Source organism: Nerophis lumbriciformis, linkage group LG08 (assembly GCF_033978685.3).
Source record: "Nerophis lumbriciformis linkage group LG08, RoL_Nlum_v2.1, whole genome shotgun sequence".
NCBI classification, from domain to species: Eukaryota; Metazoa; Chordata; class Actinopteri; order Syngnathiformes; family Syngnathidae; genus Nerophis; species Nerophis lumbriciformis.
The window spans coordinates 6723402-6745000 of NC_084555.2; the positions used below are offsets into that span (position 1 = coordinate 6723402).

The following is a 21599-nucleotide window of genomic DNA, read 5'->3' on the forward strand; positions in this document are numbered from 1 at the left end:
ATCAGAATTTTATTTATCACCATTATCATTTTTTTGTCCACACTTTTTTATTCATATCAAACTTGTATCTAATGTTAAATTTTGTATGAAAACAAATTCATGGCAGATACATTTTCTTTTTTTTTTCGTGCAAAATACCAAATTTTAATGTAATTCAATCAATCAATCAATCAATCAATCAATGTTTACTTATATAGCCCTAAATCACGAGTGTCTCAAAGGGCTGCACAAGCCACAACGTAACGTTGTGAGAGTCCAGTCCATAGTGGATCCAGCATAATAGTGTGAGTCCAGTCCATAGTGCAGTGTTTTTCAACCACTGTGCCGCGGCACACTAGTGTGCCGTGAGATACAGTCTGGTGTGCCGTGGGAGATTATCTAATTTCACCTATTTGGATTAAAAATATTTTTCGCAAACCAGTAATTATAGTCTGCAAATGATGTGTTGTTGTTGGGTGTCTGTACTGTCTAGAGCTCGACAGAGTAACCGTGTAACACGGGAGTCAGGGTGCAGGTAAAAAGGTATCTAATGCTTAAACCAAAAATAAACAAAAGGTGAGTGCCCCTAAGAAAAGGCATTGAAGCTTAGGGAAGGCTATGCAGAACGAAACTAAAACTGAACTGGCTGCAAAGTAAACAAAAACAGAATGCTGGACGACAGCAAAGACTTACAGTGCCTGGAGCAGACGGCGTCCACAATGTACATTCAAACATGACACGACAATCAACAATGTCCCCACAAAGAAGGATAAAAACAAGTGAAATATTCATGATTGCTAAAACAAAGTAGATGCGATAAATGTCGCTCAAAGGAAGACATGAAACTGCTAGAGGAAAATACCAAAAAAAAGAGAAAAAGCCACCAAAATCGGAGCGCCAGACAAGAACTAAAACACTACACACAGGAAAACACAAAAAAACTCTAAATAAGTCACATGGTGATGTGACAGGTGGTGACAGTACACCTACTTTGAGACAAGAGCTGCATTGATGCATGCTTGGTTATGGTTTGAATTCATATTCAACAATTGCGACAACGACTTTTTACTGTCAACTGAGTTTCGTTTTTTTAATGATTTCTGCTGGTGGTGTGCCTCCGCATTTTTTCAACCCCAAAAATGTGCCTTGGCTCAAAAAAGGTTGAAAAACACTGCCATAGTGGATCTAGCATAATAGTGTGAGTCCAGTCCATAGTGGATCTAGCATAATAGTGTGAGTCCAGTCCATAGTGGATCTAGCATAATAGAGTGAGTCCAGTCCATAGTGGATCTAGCATAATTAAAACATAAAGTTGCTTATGTTTCAGGCACATCTACAGCCAAAATAGTACCAGTACATCTGTTTACCAGACCAGCATTACCAGTGTGCGCAATAGTGGAATTTGTTAATATGTGCTTTTTTATTCTCATTGTATCATCAATGACAGAACAGGACTAGGAAAGTTAAGTTAAAGTTAAAGTACCAATGATTGTCACACACACACTAGGTGTGGTGAAATTTGTCCTCTGCACTTAACCCATCCCCTTGTTCACCCCCTGGGAGGTGAGGGGAGCAGTGGGCAGCAGCGGTGCTGCGCCCGGGAATCATTTTTGGTGATTTAACCCCCAATTCCAACCCTTGATGCTGAGTGCCAAGCAGGGAGGTAATGGGTCCCATTTTTATAGTCTTTGGTATGACTCGGCCGGGGTTTGAACTCACAACCTACCAATCTCAGGGTGGAAACTCTAACCACAAGAGTGAAGTGAAGTGAATTGTATTTATATAGCGCTTTTCTCTAGTGACTCAAACCGCTTTTACATAGTGAAACCCAATATCTAAGTTACATTTAAACCAGTGTGGGTGGCACTGGGAGCAGGTGGGTAAAGTGTCTTGCCCAAGGACACAACGGTAGTGACTAGGATGGCAGAAGCGGGGATCGAACCCGCAAACCTCAAGTTGCTGGCACGGCCACTCTACCAACCAAGCTATACCGCCCCTGTCAATCATTAATTGACATTTTACATCACACAAAAGGGGGGCCCCCCCATGGCTGGCGAGGCCCTACGCACAGCGTGGGATCTCTGTGTATAAAGAGGGGCGGCCCTAGCTCTGGAGAGCATCCTCTGCTGTGGACGTTTGTATTTTGCGCAACAAGGCTATTTTGTGTCACTTCGACATAAAAAAAAACCCCAAAAAACAAATGTTCACTGCAGAGGATGCTGGTTCTCAGGAATATTTACTCTACTGAAGCTTGTGTTATTACCGCCGCCAGCATTACTCAAAAAGTTATGGGCCGATTTAAAAAAAAAAAATGTCAGAAATGGGATAAGGAACAAACGTTTAGATTTTGGGGATGATCCGGATCACTGTTTAGATTCAGGTATTTTCAAAAGCATTATTTCATATTGGGAGATATTGGTCAATCGTATAGTTTAAGTTACGAGTGTTGGTAGATCAAAGCTAATACATATCATTATCAGTATCATTTTCTTAGTGCCGTATTTTTTGGAGTATAAGTCGCTCCGGAGTATAAGTCGCACCGGCCGAAAATGCATAATAAAGAAGGGAAAAAACATATAAGTCGCACTGGAGTATAAGTCGCATTTTTTGGGTACCGTATTTTCCGCACTATAAGGCGCACCTAAAAACCACAATTTTTCTCAAAAGCTGACAGTGCGCCTTATAACCCGGTGCGCTTTATTACGATTCATTTTCATAAAGTTTCGATCTCGCAACTTCGGTAAACAGCCGCCATCTTTTTTCCCGGTAGAACAGGAAGCGCTTCTTCTTCTACGCAAGCAACCGCCAAGGAAAGCACCCGCCCCCATAGAACAGGAAGCGCTTCTTCTTCTACTGTAAGCAACCACCCGCCCCCGGAAGAAGAAGAAAAAACGCGCGGATATCACCGTACGTTTCATTTCCTGTTTACATCTGTAAAGACCACAAAATGGCTCCTACTAAGCGACAAGGATCCGGTTCATAAAAAGACGCAATCTCTCCATCCGCACACGGATTACTACCGTATTTCACAGCAACTGATATTCCTGTGAACCGCACTGTGGAACGGGAGCACGTACGGTGAATATTCGCACCACAGGGAATGAGAAGTCATCCTTCACTGTGGTTCTAGCTTGCCATGCTAACTTCCACCCATGGTGATATTCAAAAGGAAGACCTTGCCAAAAGAGACCTTTCCAGCCGGCGTCATCATAAAAGCTAACTCGAAGGGATGGATGGATGAAGAAAAGATGAGCGAGTGGTTAAGGGAAGTTTACGCGAAGAGGCCGGGTGGCTTTTTTCACACAGCTCCGAAGGCGAACACACCTTCACTAAGACGGGCAGACAGCGCCGGACGACATACGCCAACATTTGCCAGTGGATCGTAAATGCCTGGGCAGATATTTCGGTCACAACTGTGGTCCGAGCTTTCCGGAAGGCAGGATTCACAGAACTGCTGCACAACAACAGCGACACTGAATCCGATGACTTCGACGAGACGGAGCCGGCCATTTTTGGATCCCACGCTTGCGCAACTTTTCAATTCGGACACCGAAGACGAAGAATTCGAAGGATTTACGAATGAAGAATAACTTCAGAAGGTGAGCGCTATGTTTATTTTGTGTGTTGTGACATTAACGTTCGAGCAACATTATGTTGCTATTGCTCTACACCATTTTGAATTTTACTATGTTTGTGATTGCACATTTGCGTACATTTTGGGACAGAGTTGTTAGAACGCTGGTTTTCAATATATTATTAAAGTTTGACTGAACTATCTGACTGTTTTTTTGACATTCACTTTAGCGCAGCGTTTTTTTGACATTCACTTTAGCGCAGCGTAGGCGCGGCTTATAGTCCGGGGCGGCTTATTGGTGGACAAAATTATGAAATATGTAATTCATAGAAGGTGCGGCTAATAATCCGGTGCGCCTTATAGTGCGGAAAATACGGTACATTTATTTGATAAAACCCAACACCAAGAATAGACATTTGAAAGGCAATTTAAAATAAATAAAGAATAGTGAACAACAGGCTGAATAAGTGTACGTTATATGAGGCATAAATAACCAACTGGTATGTGAACGTAACATATTATGGTAAGAGTCATTCAAATAACTATAACATATAGAACATGCTATACGTTTACCAAACAATCTGTCACTCCTAATCGCTAAATCCCATGAAATCTTATACGTCTAGTCTCTTACGTGAATGAGATAAATAATATTATTTGATATTTTACGGTAATTTCACACATAAGTCGCTCCTGAGTATAAGTCGCACCCCCTATGAAAAAAACTGCGACTTATAGTCCGAAAAATACGGTAAATGAATGTGGATCCTTGGATGTTATGCAACAAGCACACACCATCTATTGCAAAAGCAATATCACTAAAATATAATAATATAAAATATCACAAAAGCAGGGCGGCACGGTGGCAGAGGGGTTAAGGCGTCTGCCTCACAATACAAAGGTCATGAGTAGTCCTGGGTTCAATCCCGGGCTCGGGATCTTTCTGTATGGAGTTTGCATGTTCTCCCGGGTACTCCGGCTTCCTCCCACCTCCAAAGACATGCACCTGGGGGTAGGTTGATTGGCAACACTAAATTGGCCCTAGTGTGTGAATGTGAGTGTGAATGTTGTCTGTCTATCTGTGTTGGCCCTGCGATGAGGTGGCGACTTGTCCAGGGTGCACCCCGCCTTCCGCCCGATTGTAGCTGAGATAGGCTCCAGCGCCCCCCCGCGACCCGAAGGGAATAAGCGGTAGAAAATGGATGGATGGATGGATCACAAAAGCAATATTACTGCCTTGTGGTTAGAGTGTCCGCCCTGAGATCGGTAGGTCGTGAGTTCAAACCCCGGCCGAGTCATACCAAAGACTATAAAAAAATGGGACCCATTACCTCCCTGCTTGGCACTCAGCATCAAGGGTTGGAATTGGGGGTTAAATCACCAAAATGATTCCCGAGCGCAGCCACCAATGCTGCTCACTGCTCCCCTCACCTCCCAGAGGGTAATTTTACCACACCTAGTGTGTGTGTGACAATCAGTGGTACTTTAACTTTAACTTTAACAAATGAATATGTGAGGATTTTTTTTTAAATTCACAATATATTTAATGGGTTGTTCTTATTATTGTTACATTTCACACAGATGTAGTTTTTGTGTATCGTGCAAACACACAAAGTGGTTAACAACACATATTCATAAAAGTCTGATGGTAAAAAAAGTGCAAATTAAAATGCCATATCTCAACGCGAGTTATGAAATAAGCGACCGGAAATGTGAGAAACGTTATCTTTATACGCATTTTCTTTCCGATTTGCAGCGACTCGGAAGGGGTCCTTGTTATTTATCAATCAATCAATCAATCAATGTTTATTTATATAGCCTTAAATCACAAAAGTCTCAAAGGGCTGTACAAGCCACAACGACATCCTCGGTACAGAGCCCACATAAGGGACGTCGATGTGAATGACTATGAGAAACCGCATATGTGGGTAACCCCCCTCTCTAGGGGAGACCGAAAGCAATGGATGTTGAGTGACATAATATTGTGAAAGAACAGTCCTTAGTGGATCTAACATAGTAGTGAGAGTCCAGTCCATAGTGGGGCCAGCAGGAGACCAGCAGGAAACCATCCCGAGCGGAGACGGGGATTGAAAGGGTTCACAGAGATTGTTAGACGCTAAGTGTTCATTTAGCTGCTGTGCAACAATTTTTTTCGAGGATTTTTGAGATAAACGGAAGGTGGGACACCAGCCGGTAGTTTACCATGAGGTCAGGATCGAGGTTAGGTCTTTTGAGCAGAGGATAAATAACCGCTTTTTTGAATGCTAGTAGAACAGTGCCAGAGGAAAGTGATACGTTTATAATATTTAGCACTGATGGACCTAATAATACAAAAAGCTCCTTGATAAGTTTCCCAGGAAATGGGTCAAGTAAACATGTTGTTTGTTTTGTCCCATTTACACATCTTAACAATTCCTCCAATGTTATTTCATCAAAGAGAGAGAAACTATTTAGGAGGGCGGTATCCGTCGTAGATACAGTCGTATCTGTGTTAATAGAACCCAGTTGTAGCTGCGATGTATTGTCTTATTAAAGAAATTCATAAAGTCATCTGCCGAGTGGGTGGAGCTACTGGGAGGAGTCCCTTGTTGGGTTAGCAATGCTACTGTACTAAACAAAAATGTAGGATCATTTTTGTTGAGGTGGATGAGATTTGAGTAATATTTAGCTTTAGCTAAGGTAAGCATGTGTTTATAAGTTATTAAACTATCACTCCACGCTTGATGGAAAACCTCAAGTTTAGTCTTTATGTGTACTGACCCTCCGCAGAGTTTTACATGAAACGGCCAGGTGGTTTCTGCGAAACCCTGCTAACTGTGAGGGAGGCGTGCTCAAAATGCCTTCAAATTTGTGAGTGCCGCACGGTCCCGGCGACGGCTCTCCAGTCAGGGAGCGAGTGAGCTTTGAACAGCTGCGAAGTCATTTTGATAATGATGAGAATAATAAGCAATAAGCGCGGCCGGCGAGGCTTCGGCGGGGGCTTTGCTGTTGCAGCTTCACTGCTCCTGAATAGATAAAAGTGATTAAAGCACTCCTGATTATCCCCTGACCAATATGTAATGGATTTACAGTCCTTTCAATTAGGCCATATTTGCTGGTCACTCATTACTTCTTTGGGGTTTTTTTTTTTTTTTTTGGAGGGTGGGGAGATTTGGGTGTGGGGGTGTGAGCTGACCCTACAGTAAAGACCGAGACAATAAAGTCCACTTTCACTGTCTTTTACAGCGCTGTCCTGTTTATGTGTCGCATGCTGCTCCTGTAATCTGACCTTTGTGCCAAAATCAATACAGCATGATGTTCTGATAATGCACTGACATCAGTGAGGGTCCAAGGGAGGGGAAGGTCGATCCCCTCTATGCTTACAAATAGACACACACCCGTGTCTTATTTCACCGAGCCATGCCATGGTCAGAGTGAAACAAACACAGCGGGAGTGCGTAAGAAGGTCCCAATTTGGTCACAATTTTTATGGGGAAAAAAAAAATAAAGCAACCTCAGGTTCACTTCTTTTTACATTTGTGTGGAAGTAGGAGTGTTAAAATGTAAGATTTGGTCTCCGTTATGTTATTTTTCTAAGGTAACGACACCCTTTCACACAGTATAGATTGCACAGTAATGGAATGGTAGGGTGAAATTAAAAAGTAATTTAAGCAAGCATCAAAAAATGTAAATGGTGCACTGCAAAAACTGAAATGTAGTAAGAAAGTAAGAAAGAGCGAGCGGCTGCTGTTGATATAACAACGTTGCTTTTGGTCTGGTTTGTACTGCAGAAAATGACCACTTTTGCTAGATATCATTTTTTTTACTAATGTTTTGGTGATGTGTTTATGGCTGACAATAAAGAGTTTTGCTCAGTAAAGTGATCGATGGAATTCATGTCCTCAAAGCGTCTCGACAGACAATGATGACGAAAACTGTTTTCTGTCGTGTCCGTGTGTCGAAAATTGTTATGCGCTTATTTTTTTATTTGATTTTGTGCGTGGCATAGATTTGCCGTGCGCAGAGGACGCTTGAGCAGTGCGCAATTGCACAGGCGCGCACCTTAGAGGGAACGTTGCCGGTATCGATTCCAAGGTACTGAGAATTGGTATCGTCATTCCCTTGTCATGGCGCCCTATACAGACGTTCCACCTGAGTATGTTTGGGCCTTAAAAGGCATATGCAAAATATTTATGGTCAGGACTCAGATGCAGAGATTTTGCAGAATCACTATGTGAAAGATGCGTTATTTTTAATTTACTAACCTGAGTATCCACATTTATTTTCAGATTTTCCCCAAATTGGAATGGTATGTATGTATGTATGGTATGTGCTGTAGTATTTATTTGTTACTATTTATTTTGGGAACGTCTCCACTCTGATATTACGCATCAAAACCAGGCACAAGTCAGTAATAAAAGACAGAAATGTCCTCATTACTCGACCAGGAAGCAACATTTTCCCTCTCCCACCTGAGAGAACGCTGCCAAACAATGGACGTGCATCCCCACGTCGGATTAAATGTCCTGTCCCATTGTTGCGAGGGACTTTTGCTGAGCAGGGTAAACAGTCCAAAGTGATTACGTTGACCCGGTCACTGCGCACCTCTGACAGTTGGCTGACAGGTGAGTCACTCTGGTCACTGCTATGTGACAGCATGTGTTTTCATCCGAAAATGGATAATAATAATAATAATAATAATACTAATAATAATAATAATAACTAGAAAATTCCCACGGAAATTTTGATGGGCCTGCTATCTGTGCCCTGGACCTCTGGTTGCCGTAAGCCGCCGTACTGTGAAAATTAGGGATGTCCGATAATATCGGACTGCCGATATTATCGTCCGATGAATGCTTTAAAATGTGATATCGGAAATTATCGGTATCGGTTTCAAAAAGTAAAATGTATGACTTTTTAAAACGCCGCTGTGTACACGGACGTAGGGAGAAGTACAACCTAAAAGGCACTGACTTTGCGTGTCGGCCCAATTACATAATAACTACGGCTTTTCACACACACAAGTGAATGCAATGCATACTTGGTCAACAGCCATACAGGTCACACTGAGGGTGGCCGTATAAACAACTTTAACACTGTTACAAACATGCGCCACACTGTGAACCCACAGCAAACAAGAATGACAAACCCATTTCGGGAGAACATCCGCACCGTAACACAACAGAACAAATACCCAGAAACCCTTGCAGCACTTACTCTTCCCGGGACGCTACAATATACAACCCCCGCTACCTACCCCCTAACCCCGCCCACCTCAACCTCAACCTCAGGGAGAGCATGTCCCAAATTCCAAGCTGCTGTTTTGAGGCAGATTGTGATTTGATTGTGGCGGTCCGCTCCCTGTATGATCAGTGTCAGAGCTTGGTTCGCATTGCCGGCAGTAAGTCGGACACGTTTCCGGTGAGGGTTGGACTCCGCCAAGGCTGCCCTTTGTCACCGATTCTGTTCATAACTTTTATGGACAGAATTTCTAGGCGCAGTCAAGGCGTTGAGGGGATCCGGTTTGGTGGCTGCAGGATTAGGTCTCTGCTTTTTGCAGATGATTTGGTCCTGATGGCTTCATCTGGCCAGGATCTTCAGCTCTCACTGGATCGGTTCGCAGCCGAGTGTGAAGCGACTGGGATGAGAATCAGCACCTCCAAGTCCGAGTCCATGGTTCTCGCCCGGAAAAGGGTGGAGTGCCATCTCCGGGTTGGGGAGGAGATCTTGCCCCAAGTGGAGGAGTTCAAGTACCTCGGAGTCTTGTTCACGAGTGAGGGAAGAGTGGATCGTGAGATCGACAGGCGGATCGGTGCGGCGTCTTCAGTAATGCGGACGCTGTATCGATCCGTTGTGGTGAAGAAGGAGCTGAGCCGGAAGGCAAAGCTCTCAATTTACGGGTCGATCTACGTTCCCATCCTCACCTATGGTCATGAGCTTTGGGTTATGACCGAAAGGACAAGATCACGGGTACAAGCGGCCGAAATGAGTTTCCTCCGCCGGGTGGCGGGTCTCTCCCTTAGAGATAGGGTGAGAAGCTCTGTCATCCGGGGGGAGCTCAAAGTAAAGCCGCTGCTCCTCCGCATCGAGAGGAGCCAGATGAGGTGGTTCGGGCATCTGGTCAGGATGCCACCCGAGCGCCTCCCTAAGGAGGTGTTTAGGGCATGTCCGACCGGTAGGAGGCCACGAGGAAGACCCAGGACACGTTGGGAAGACTATGTCTCCCGGCTGGCCTGGGAACGCCTCGGGATCCCCCGGGAGGAGCTGGACGAAGTGGCTGGGGAGAGGGAAGTCTGGGCTTCCCTGCTTAGGCTGCTGCCCCCGCGACCCGACCTCGGATAAGCGGAAGAAGATGGATGGATGGATGGATGTTTTGAGGCATGTTAAAAAATTAAAAAATGCACTTTGTGACTTCAGTAATAAAAATGGCATTTTTTTCCATAACTTGAGTTGATTTATTTTGGAAAACCTTGTTACATTGTTTAATGCATCCAGCGGGGCATCACAATAAAATCAGGCATAATAATGAGTTAATTCAACAACTGTATATATCGGTATCGGTTGATATTGGAATCGGTAATTAAGAGTTGGACAATATCGGATATCGGCAAAAAAGCCATTATCGGACATCTCCAGTGAAAATGGTGCCGGGTGTCCGAATCCGTGAGTTTTAGGTTGAACTGTGCAAAATGAAGCACAGAGCTAGCCTAAAACTGTAGCATTTTTGACATAAAAATGCTAACACTTAGCATGTGTGCTAAAGATAGCATGATAACAAGTCAGCATGTTTCGTATACCAAGTTATACGACTCAAAGGTCGCAAGCACCCATTCACTGCTGCTTAGCGGTGAATGGGTGCTGGCATTGCAGCAGGCCCATAATAATAATAATAATAATAATAATACCATAAACTCACCGTGAGATGCTGGAAGAGCCATGCCCTCATGATGTTGGTGGCCACCTTGGGGAAAATGCCTCGTTTTTTCTGCCTCTTCTTATCCTTGTCGGGGTCGTCGTCGTCGCCTGTGCCGGGCGATGCCACGCTGTTGTCTAGACCGTCTCCTGGACGGAAAGCGAAGCCTGCGTTAAATAATATCTCGCCGTGTGAAACATAAACGCTGCCCAGGCGACTAAAGCTCGACTTATGAGGGATGGGATAACCTGACAAATACCACACTTGATACCTAAGAGTGAGGCCAAAAGCAAGCCGAGGCTCAGTGAATTTTCCAGAGTGAATTACAGTGTTATGAATTGAAGATATGGAGGCAGGGGGTTGGATTTAGATGGCCTTAGACAAAGGCTTGTGCTGAGTGAGGGGTTTACACTGAGATCTCGCCCTGTTGTTCTACTCTATAGCCCACAGCATGTACAAAAGGGAAGGGGGGGGTTAATGACTGTAGTGTTATGGTTGGACACCAGGTCTACAGTAGGAAGGAGGGGAAAAAAAGGAAACAATGAAGAAGTACAGTAGTTTGGACTCGCGTCATTATTTCAATTACGTTAGCATGCTTGACATTATTATGTGCAAAACGAGATTAAAAAAAAAGCTGTTCCTTTAGTAACCTCCTCGCAACATTTTTCCTCAAAATGTCTGACTCGGACAAAACGAAAACAATAACAAATATGGCCTTGCTCACACTGAGGGTCAATTCCCATTCTAAATGTTTCAAATTAGAGATGTCCGATAAATGTGTTAAAATGTAATATCGGAAATTATCGGTATTGTTGTTTTTTTTTGTTTTTTTTTAATTAAATCAACATAACACAACACACTCATTCACACAAAAGGGTTATTTCTTTCTGTTATTAATATTCTGGTTCCCACATTATATATCAATATATATCAATACAGTCTGCAAGGGATACAGTCCGTAAGCACAAATAGTACTAACCTTTAACAGTTAATTTTACTAATTGCCATTAATTACTAGTTTCTATGTAACTGTTTTTATATTGTTTTACTTTCTTTTTTATTTAAGAAAATTTTTTGATTTATTTATCTTATTTTATAAACATTTTTTAAAAGTACCTTATCTTCACCATACCTGGTTGGTGGGTCAATTCCCATTCTAAATGTTTCAAATGAGAGATGTCCGATAAATGCGTTAAAATGTCAATTATCGGTATCGTTTGTTTTTTTTGTTTTTTTTATTAAATCAACATAACACAACACACTCATTCACACAAAAGGGTTATTTCTTTCTGTTATTAATATTCTGGTTCCTACATTATATATCAATATATATCAATACAGTCTGCAAGGGATACAGTCCGTAAGCACAAATAGTACTAACCTTTAACAGTTAATTTTACTAATTGCCATTAATTACTAGTTTCTATGTAACTGTTTTTATATTGTTTTACTTTCTTTTTTATTTAAGAAAATTTTTTGATTTATTTATCTTATTTTATAAACATTTTTTAAAAGTACCTTATCTTCACCATACCTGGTTGGTGGGTCAATTCCCTTTCTTAATGTTTCAAATGAGAGATGTCCGATAAATGCGTTAAAATGTCAATTATCGGTATCGTTTTTTTTTTTTTTTTTTTTTTTTTAATTAAATCAACATAACACAACACACTCATTCACACAAAAGGGTTATTTCTTTCTGTTATTAATATTCTGGTTCCTACATTATATATCAATATATATCAATACAGTCTGCAAGGGATACAGTCTGTAAGCACAAATAGTACTAACCTTTAACAGTTAATTTTACTAATTGTCATTAATTACTAGTTTCTATGTAACTGTTTTATATTGTTTTACTTTCTTTTTTATTTAAGAAATTTTTTTGATCTATTTATCTTATTTTATAAACATTTTTTAAAAGTACCTTATCTTCACCATACCTGGTTGGTGGGTCAATTCCCTTTCTTAATGTTTCAAATGAGAGATGTCCGATAAATGCGTTAAAATGTCAATTATCGGTATCGTTTTTTTTTTATTATTTTTTTTAATTAAATCAACATAACACAACACACTCATTCACACAAAAGGGTTATGTATTTCTGTTATTAATATTCTGGTTCCTACATTATATATCAATATATATCAATACAGTCTGCAAGGGATACAGCACAAATAGTACTAACCTTTAACAGTTAATTTTACTAATTGTCATTAATTACTAGTTTCTATGTAACTGTTTTTATATTGTTTTACTTTCTTTTTTATTCAAGAAAATGCTTTTAATTTATCTTTGGGACGGCGTGGCGCAGTGGAAGAGTGGCCGTGCGCGACCCGAGGGTCCCTGGTTCAATCCCCACCTAGTACCAACCTCGTCACGTCCGTTGTGTCCTGAGCAAGACACTTCACCCTTGCTCCTGATGGGTGCTGGTTAGCGCCTTGCATGGCAGCTCCCTCCATCAGTGTGTGAATGTGTGTGTGAATGGGTAAATGTGGAAGTAGTGTCAAAGCGCTTTGAGTACCTTGAAGGTAGAAAAGCGCTATACAAGTACAACCCATTTATCATTTATTATTAAATGCGTTAAAATGTAATATCGGAAATTATCGGTATTGTTGTTTTTTTTTGTTTTTTTTTAATTAAATCAACATAACACAACACACTCATTCACACAAAAGGGTTATGTATTTCTGTTATTAATATTCTGGTTCCTACATTATATATCAATATATATCAATACAGTCTGCAAGGGATACAGTCCGTAAGCACAAATAGTACTAACCTTTAACAGTTAATTTTACTAATTGCCATTAATTACTGGTTTCTATGTAACTGTTTTTATATTGTTTTACTTTCTTTTTTATTTAAGAAATTTTTTTGATCTATTTATCTTATTTTATAAACATTTTTTAAAAGTACCTTATCTTCACCATACTTGGTTGGTGGGTCAATTCCCTTTCTTAATGTTTCAAATGAGAGATGTCTGATAAATGCGTTAAAATGTCAATTATCGGTATCGTTTTTTTTTTTGGTTTTTTTTTTATTAAATCAACATAACACAACACACTCATTCACACAAAAGGGTTATTTCTTTCTGTTATTAATATTCTGGTTCCCACATTATATATCAATATATATCAATACAGTCTGCAAGGGATACAGTCCGTAAGCACAAATAGTACTAACCTTTAACAGTTAATTTTACTAATTGCCATTAATTACTAGTTTCTATGTAACTGTTTTTATATTGTTTTACTTTCTTTTTTATTTAAGAAATTTTTTTGATCTATTTATCTTATTTTATAAACATTTTTTAAAAGTACCTTATCTTCACCATACCTGGTTGGTGGGTCAATTCCCTTTCTTAATGTTTCAAATGAGAGATGTCCGATAAATGCGTTAAAATGTCAATTATCGGTATCGTTTTTTTTTTTAGTTTTTTTTTTATTAAATCAACATAACACAACACACTCATTCACACAAAAGGGTTATGTATTTCTGTTATTAATATTCTGGTTCCTACATTATATATCAATATATATCAATACAGTCTGCAAGGGATACAGTCCGTAAGCACAAATAGTACTAACCTTTAATAGTTAATTTTACTGATTGCCATTAATTACTAGTTTCTATGTAACTGTTTTATATTGTTTTACTTTCTTTTTTATTTAAGAAATTTTTTTGATTTATTTATCTTATTTTATAAAAAAAAATTTAAAAGTACCTTATCTTCACCATACCTGGTTGGTGGGTCAATTCCCATTCTAAATGTTTCAAATGAGAGATGTCCGATAAATGCGTTAAAATGTCAATTATCGGTATCGTTTTTTTTTTTTTTTTTTTTTTTTATTAAATCAACATAACACAACACACTCATTCACACAAAAGGGTTGTTTCTTTCTGTTATTAATATTCTGGTTCCCACATTATATATCAATATATATCAATACAGTCTGCAAGGGATACAGTCCGTAAGCACAAATAGTACTAACCTTTAACAGTTAATTTTACTAATTGCCATTAATTACTAGTTTCTATGTAACTGTTTTTATATTGTTTTACTTTCTTTTTTATTTAAGAACATTTTTTGATTTATTTATCTTATTTTATAAACATTTTTTAAAAGTACCTTATCTTCACCATACCTGGTTGGTGGGTCAATTCCCATTCTAAATGTTTCAAATGAGAGATGTCCGATAAATGCGTTAAAATGTCAATTATCGGTATCGTTTTTTTTTTTTTTGTTTTTTTTAATTAAATCAACATAACACAACACACTCATTCACACAAAAGGGTTATTTCTTTCTGTTATTAATATTCTGGTTCCCACATTATATATCAATATATATCAATACAGTCTGCAAGGGATACAGTCCGTAAGCACAAATAGTACTAACCTTTAACAGTTAATTTTACTAATTGCCATTAATTACTAGTTTCTATGTAACTGTTTTTATATTGTTTTACTTTCTTTTTTATTTAAGAACATTTTTTGATTTATTTATCTTATTTTATAAACATTTTTTAAAAGTACCTTATCTTCACCATACCTGGTTGGTGGGTCAATTCCCATTCTAAATGTTTCAAATGAGAGATGTCCGATAAATACGTTAAAATGTCAATTATCGGTATCGTTTGTTTTTTTTGTTTTTTTTATTAAATCAACATAACACAACACACTCATTCACACAAAAGGGTTATGTATTTCTGTTATTAATATTCTGGTTCCTACATTATATATCAATATATATCAATACAGTCTGCAAGGGATACAGTCCGTAAGCACAAATAGTACTAACCTTTAACAGTTAATTTTACTAATTGCCATTAATTACTAGTTTCTATGTAACTGTTTTTATATTGTTTTACTTTCTTTTTTATTTAAGAAATTTTTTTGATCTATTTATCTTATTTTATAAACATTTTTTAAAAGTACCTTATCTTCACCATACCTGGTTGGTGGGTCAATTCCCTTTCTTAATGTTTCAAATGAGAGATGTCCGATAAATGCGTTAAAATGTCAATTATCGGTATCGTTTTTTTTTTTTGTTTTTTTTTTATTAAATCAACATAACACAACACACTCATTCACACAAAAGGGTTATTTCTTTCTGTTATTAATATTCTGGTTCCCACATTATATATCAATATATATCAATACAGTCTGCAAGGGATACAGTCCGTAAGCACAAATAGTACTAACCTTTAACAGTTAATTTTACTAATTGCCATTAATTACTAGTTTCTATGTAACTGTTTTTATATTGTTTTACTTTCTTTTTTATTTAAGAACATTTTTTGATTTATTTATCTTATTTTATAAACATTTTTTAAAAGTACCTTATCTTCACCATACCTGGTTGGTGGGTCAATTCCCATTCTAAATGTTTCAAATGAGAGATGTCCGATAAATACGTTAAAAAGTCAATTATCGGTATCGTTTGTTTTTTTTGTTTTTTTTATTAAATCAACATAACACAACACACTCATTCACACAAAAGGGTTGTTTCTTTCTGTTATTAATATTCTGGTTCCCACATTATATATCAATATATATCAATACAGTCTGCAAGGGATACAGTCCGTAAGCACAAATAGTACTAACCTTTAACAGTTAATTTTACTAATTGCCATTAATTACTAGTTTCTATGTAACTGTTTTTATATTGTTTTACTTTCTTTTTTATTTAAGAACATTTTTTGATTTATTTATCTTATTTTATAAACATTTTTTAAAAGTACCTTATCTTCACCATACCTGGTTGGTGGGTCAATTCCCTTTCTTAATGTTTCAAATGAGAGATGTCCGATAAATGCGTTAAAATGTCAATTATCGGTATCGTTTTTATTTTTATTTTTTTTTTTATTAAATCAACATAACACAACACACTCATTCACACAAAAGGGTTATGTATTTCTGTTATTAATATTCTGGTTCCTACATTATATATCAATATATATCAATACAGTCTGCAAGGGATACAGTCTGTAAGCACAAATAGTACTAACCTTTAACAGTTAATTTTACTAATTGCCATTAATTACTAGTTTCTATGTAACTGTTTTTATATTGTTTTACTTTCTTTTTTATTTAAGAAATTTTTTTGATCTATTTATCTTATTTTATAAACATTTTTTAAAAGTACCTTATCTTCACCATACCTGGTTGGTGGGTCAATTCCCTTTCTTAATGTTTCAAATGAGAGATGTCCGATAAATGCGTTAAAATGTCAATTATCGGTATCGTTTTTTTTTTTTGTTTGTTTTTTATTAAATCAACATAACACAACACACTCATTCACACAAAAGGGTTATGTATTTCTGTTATTAATATTCTGGTTCCTACATTATATATCAATATATATCAATACAGTCTGCAAGGGATACAGTCCGTAAGCACAAATAGTACTAACCTTTAACAGTTAATTTTACTAATTGCCATTAATTACTAGTTTCTATGTAACTGTTTTTATATTGTTTTACTTTCTTTTTTATTTAAGAACATTTTTTTATTTATTTATCTTATTTTATAAACATTTTTTAAAAGTACCTTATCTTCACCATACCTGGTTGGTGGGTCAATTCCCATTCTAAATGTTTCAAATGAGAGATGTCCGATAAATACGTTAAAATGTCAATTATCGGTATCGTTTTTTTTTTGTTTGTTTTTTTTAAATTAAATCAACATAACACAACACACTCATTCACACAAAAGGGTTATGTATTTCTGTTATTAATATTCTGGTTCCTACATTATATATCAATATATATCAATACAGTCTGCAAGGGATACAGTCCGTAAGCACAAATAGTACTAACCTTTAACAGTTAATTTTACTAATTGCCATTAATTACTAGTTTCTATGTAACTGTTTTTATATTGTTTTACTTTCTTTTTTATTTAAGAAATGTTTTTGATCTATTTATCTTATTTTATAAACATTTTTTAAAAGTACCTTATCTTCACCATACCTGGTTGGTGGGTCAATTCCCTTTCTTAATGTTTCAAATGAGAGATGTCCGATAAATGCGTTAAAATGTCAATTATCGGTATCGTTTTTTTTTTTGTTTTGTTTTTTTATTAAATCAACATAACACAACACACTCATTCACACAAAAGGGTTATTTCTTTCTGTTATTAATATTCTGGTTCCTACATTATATATCAATATATATCAATACAGTCTGCAAGGGATACAGTCCGTAAGCACAAATAGTACTAACCTTTAACAGTTAATTTTACTAATTGCCATTAATTACTAGTTTCTATGTAACTGTTTTTATATTGTTTTACTTTCTTTTTTATTTAAGAAATTTTTTTGATCTATTTATCTTATTTTATAAACATTTTTTAAAAGTACCTTATCTTCACCATACCTGGTTGGTGGGTCAATTCCCTTTCTTAATGTTTCAAATGAGAGATGTCCGATAAATGCGTTAAAATGTCAATTATCGGTATCGTTTTTTTTTGTTTTTTTTATTAAATCAACATAACACAACACACTCATTCACACAAAAGGGTTATGTATTTCTGTTATTAATATTCTGGTTCCTACATTATATATCAATATATATCAATACAGTCTGCAAGGGATACAGCACAAATAGTACCAACCTTTAACAGTTAATTTTACTAATTGTCATTAATTACTAGTTTCTATGTAACTGTTTTTATATTGTTTTACTTTCTTTTTTATTCAAGAAAATGTTTTTAATTTATATATCTTATTTTATAAAAAAAATTTAAAAGTACCTTATCTTCACCATACCTGGTTTTCCAAATTAGGCATAATTATGTGTTAATACCACGACTGTATATATCGGTTGATATCGGCATCGGTAATTAAAGAGTTGGACAATATCGGAATATCGGCAAAAAGCCATTATCGGACATCCCTATTTCAAATCCAACCCAGACCTCTTTCGTATGTGGATATAAATCGGATATGTTTCGGCGATCGGGTCGCGTACGTCAAGAAGCAACAGAAAAAAATGGACAGTTGTGAAATAAGTCGTAAACAAATAAGCGGATATCAGGCAAAAATAAGATATTTTAGGAAAAATTAAGCAAATGTACCACAAACTGCAAGTTATACCGTATTTTTCGGACTATAAATCGCAGTTTTTTTTCATAGTTTAGCCGGGCTCCAGTGCGATTTATATATGTTTTTTTCCTTTTTTATTATGCATTTTCGGCAGGTGCGACTTATACTCCGGTGCGACTTATACTCCGAAAAATACGGTACATATACTTGGGTTATACTCTACCAACCGGCGTAGCTCGGTTGGTAGAGGGGCCGTGCCAGCAACTTGAGGGTTCTGGGTTCGATCCCCGCCTCTGCCATCCTAGTCACTACTGTTGTGTCATTGGGCAAGACACTTCACCCACCTGCTCCCAGTTTAAAAAAAGTACCACTGATAGTCACACACACACACACTAGGTGTGGTGAAATTAACCTCTGCATTTGACCCATCCCCTTGTTTCATCTCCTGGGAGGTGAGGGGAGCAGTGAGCAGCAGTGTTGGCCGCGCCCGGGAATCATTTTTGGTGATTTAACCCCCAATCCCAACCCTTGATGCTGAGTGCCAAGCCGGGAGGTAATGGGTCCCATTTTTATAGACTTTGGTATGACTCGGCCGGAGGGTTTGAACTCACAGCCTATAATGCATTATATCCTTTAATGGATATAAATCGGATATGTTTCCGCGATCGGGTCGCGTACGTCAAGAAGCAACAGAAGAAAATAGAGAAGTTGTGAAGTAAGTCGTAAACAAATAAGCGGATATCAGGCAAAAATAAGATATTTTAGGAAAAATGAAGCAAATGTACCACAAACTGCAAGTTATACTTATAGTATACTTGGGTTATACTCTAACCCTAACCCAACTTGAGGGTTCTGGGTTCGATCCCCGTTTCTGCCACTGCTGTTGTGTCCTTGGGCAAGACACTTCACCCACCTGCTCCCAGTTAAAAAAGTACCAATGATAGTCTCACACACACTCACACACACACACGCACACACACACACACACACACACTAGGTGTGGTGAGATTAACCTGTGCATTTGACCCATCCCCTTGTTCCACCCCCTGGGAGGTGAGGGAAGCAGTGAGCAGCAGCGATGGCCGCGCCCGGGAATCATTTTTGGTGATTTAACCCCCAATCCCATGGGTCCCATTTTTATAGACTTTGGTATGACTCGGCCGGAGGGTTTGAACTCACAGCCTTTAATGCATTATATCCTTTAATGGATATAAATCGGATATGTTTCCGCGATCGGGTCGCGTACGTCATGAAGCAACAGAAAAAAATAGACAAGTTGTGAAGTAAGTCGTAAACAAATAAGCGGATATCAGGCAAAAATAAGATATTTTCGGAAGTTGTACTTATACTTGGGTTATACTCTACCAACCGGCGTAGCTCGGTTGGTAGAGGGCCGTGCCAGCAACTTGAGGGTTCTGGGTTCGATCCCCGTTTCTGCCACTGCTGTTGTGTCCTTGGGCAAGACACTTCACCCACCTAATCCCAGTTAAAAAAGTACCACTGATAGTCACACACACACACTAGGTGTGGTGAAATTAACCTCTACATTTGACCCATCCCCTTGTTCCACCTCCTGGGAGGTGAGGGGAGCAGTGAGCAGCAGTGTTGTCCGCGCCCGGGAATAATTTTTGGTGATTTAACCCCCAATTCCAACCCTTGATGCTGAGTGCCAAGCCGGGAGGTAATGGGTCCCATTTTTATAGACTTTGGTATGACTCGGCCGGGGGTTTGAACTCACAGCCTTTAATGCATTATATCCTTTAATGGATATAAATCGGATATGTTTCCGCGATCGGGTCGCGTACGTCAAGAAGCAACAGAAAAAAATAGACAAGTTGTGAAGTAAGTCGTAAACAAATAAGCGGATATCAGGCAAAAATAAGACATTTTAGGAAAAATGAAGCAAATGTACCACAAACTGCAAGTTATACTTATAGTATACTTGGGTTATACTCTAACCCTAACCCAACTTGAGGGTTCTGGGTTCGATCCCCGTTTCTGCCACTGCTGTTGTGTCCTTGGGCAAGACACTTCACCCACCTGCTCCCAGTTAAAAAAGTACCACTGATAGTCTCACACACACTCACACACACACACACACACACACACACACACTAGGTGTGGTGAGATTAACCTGTGCATTTGACCCATCCCCTTGTTCCACCCCCTGGGAGGTGAGGGAAGCAGTGAGCAGCAGCGATGGCCGCGCCCGGGAATCATTTTTGGTGATTTAACCCCCAATCCCATGGGTCCCATTTTTATAGACTTTGGTATGACTCGGCCGGAGGGTTTGAACTCACAGCCTTTAATGCATTATATCCTTTAATGGATATAAATCGGATATGTTTCCGCGATCGGGTCGCGTACGTCAAGAAGCAACAGAAAAAAATAGACAAGTTGTGAAGTAAGTCGTAAACAAATACCGTAAGCGGATATCAGGCAAAAATAAGATATTTTAGGAAAAATGAAGCAAATGTACCACAAACTGCAAGTTATACTTATAGTATACTTGGGTTATACTCTAACCCTAACTCAACTTGAGGGTTCTGGGTTCGATCCCCGTTTCTGCCACTGCTGTTGTGTCCTTGGGCAAGACACTTCACCCACCTGCTCCCAGTTAAAAAAGTACCACTGATAGTCTCACACACACTCACACACACACACACACACACACACACACACACACACACACACACACACACACACACACACACACACACTAGGTGTGGTGAGATTAACCTGTGCATTTGACCCATCCCCTTGTTCCACCCCCTGGGAGGTGAGGGAAGCAGTGAGCAGCAGCGATGGCCGCGCCCGGGAATCATTTTTGGTGATTTAACCCCCAATCCCATGGGTCCCATTTTTATAGACTTTGGTATGACTCGGCCGGGGGTTTGAACTCACAGCCTTTAATGCATTATATCCTTTAATGGATATAAATCGGATATGTTTCCGCGATCGGGTCGCGTACGTCAAGAAGCAACAGAAAAAAATAGACAAGTTGCGAAGTAAGTCGTAAACAAATAAGCGGATATCGGGCAAAAATAAGACATTTTAGGAAAAATGAAGCAAATGTACCACAAACTGCAAGTTATACTTATACTTGGGTTA

The 21599-nt window shown here is 38.5% G+C and overlaps 1 protein-coding gene across 7 annotated transcripts in view; it reads right to left on the bottom strand.

Annotated features, from left to right (window-relative positions):
• meis2a (Meis homeobox 2a) overlaps positions 1-21599 on the bottom strand; it is a 262523-nt gene that overhangs the window by 151205 nt on the left and 89719 nt on the right. For 4 of the 7 annotated variants that reach the window (XM_061968186.2, XM_061968185.2, XM_061968184.2 and 1 more), the window contains exon 8: positions 10449-10594. In XM_061968186.2, the coding sequence (XP_061824170.2) occupies positions 10449-10594 (146 nt within the window). Of the gene's footprint in view, positions 1-10448; positions 10613-21599 lie in introns of all 7 variants that reach the window. The other 3 variants (XM_061968182.2, XM_061968179.2, XM_061968183.2) reach the window with 2 other exon arrangements.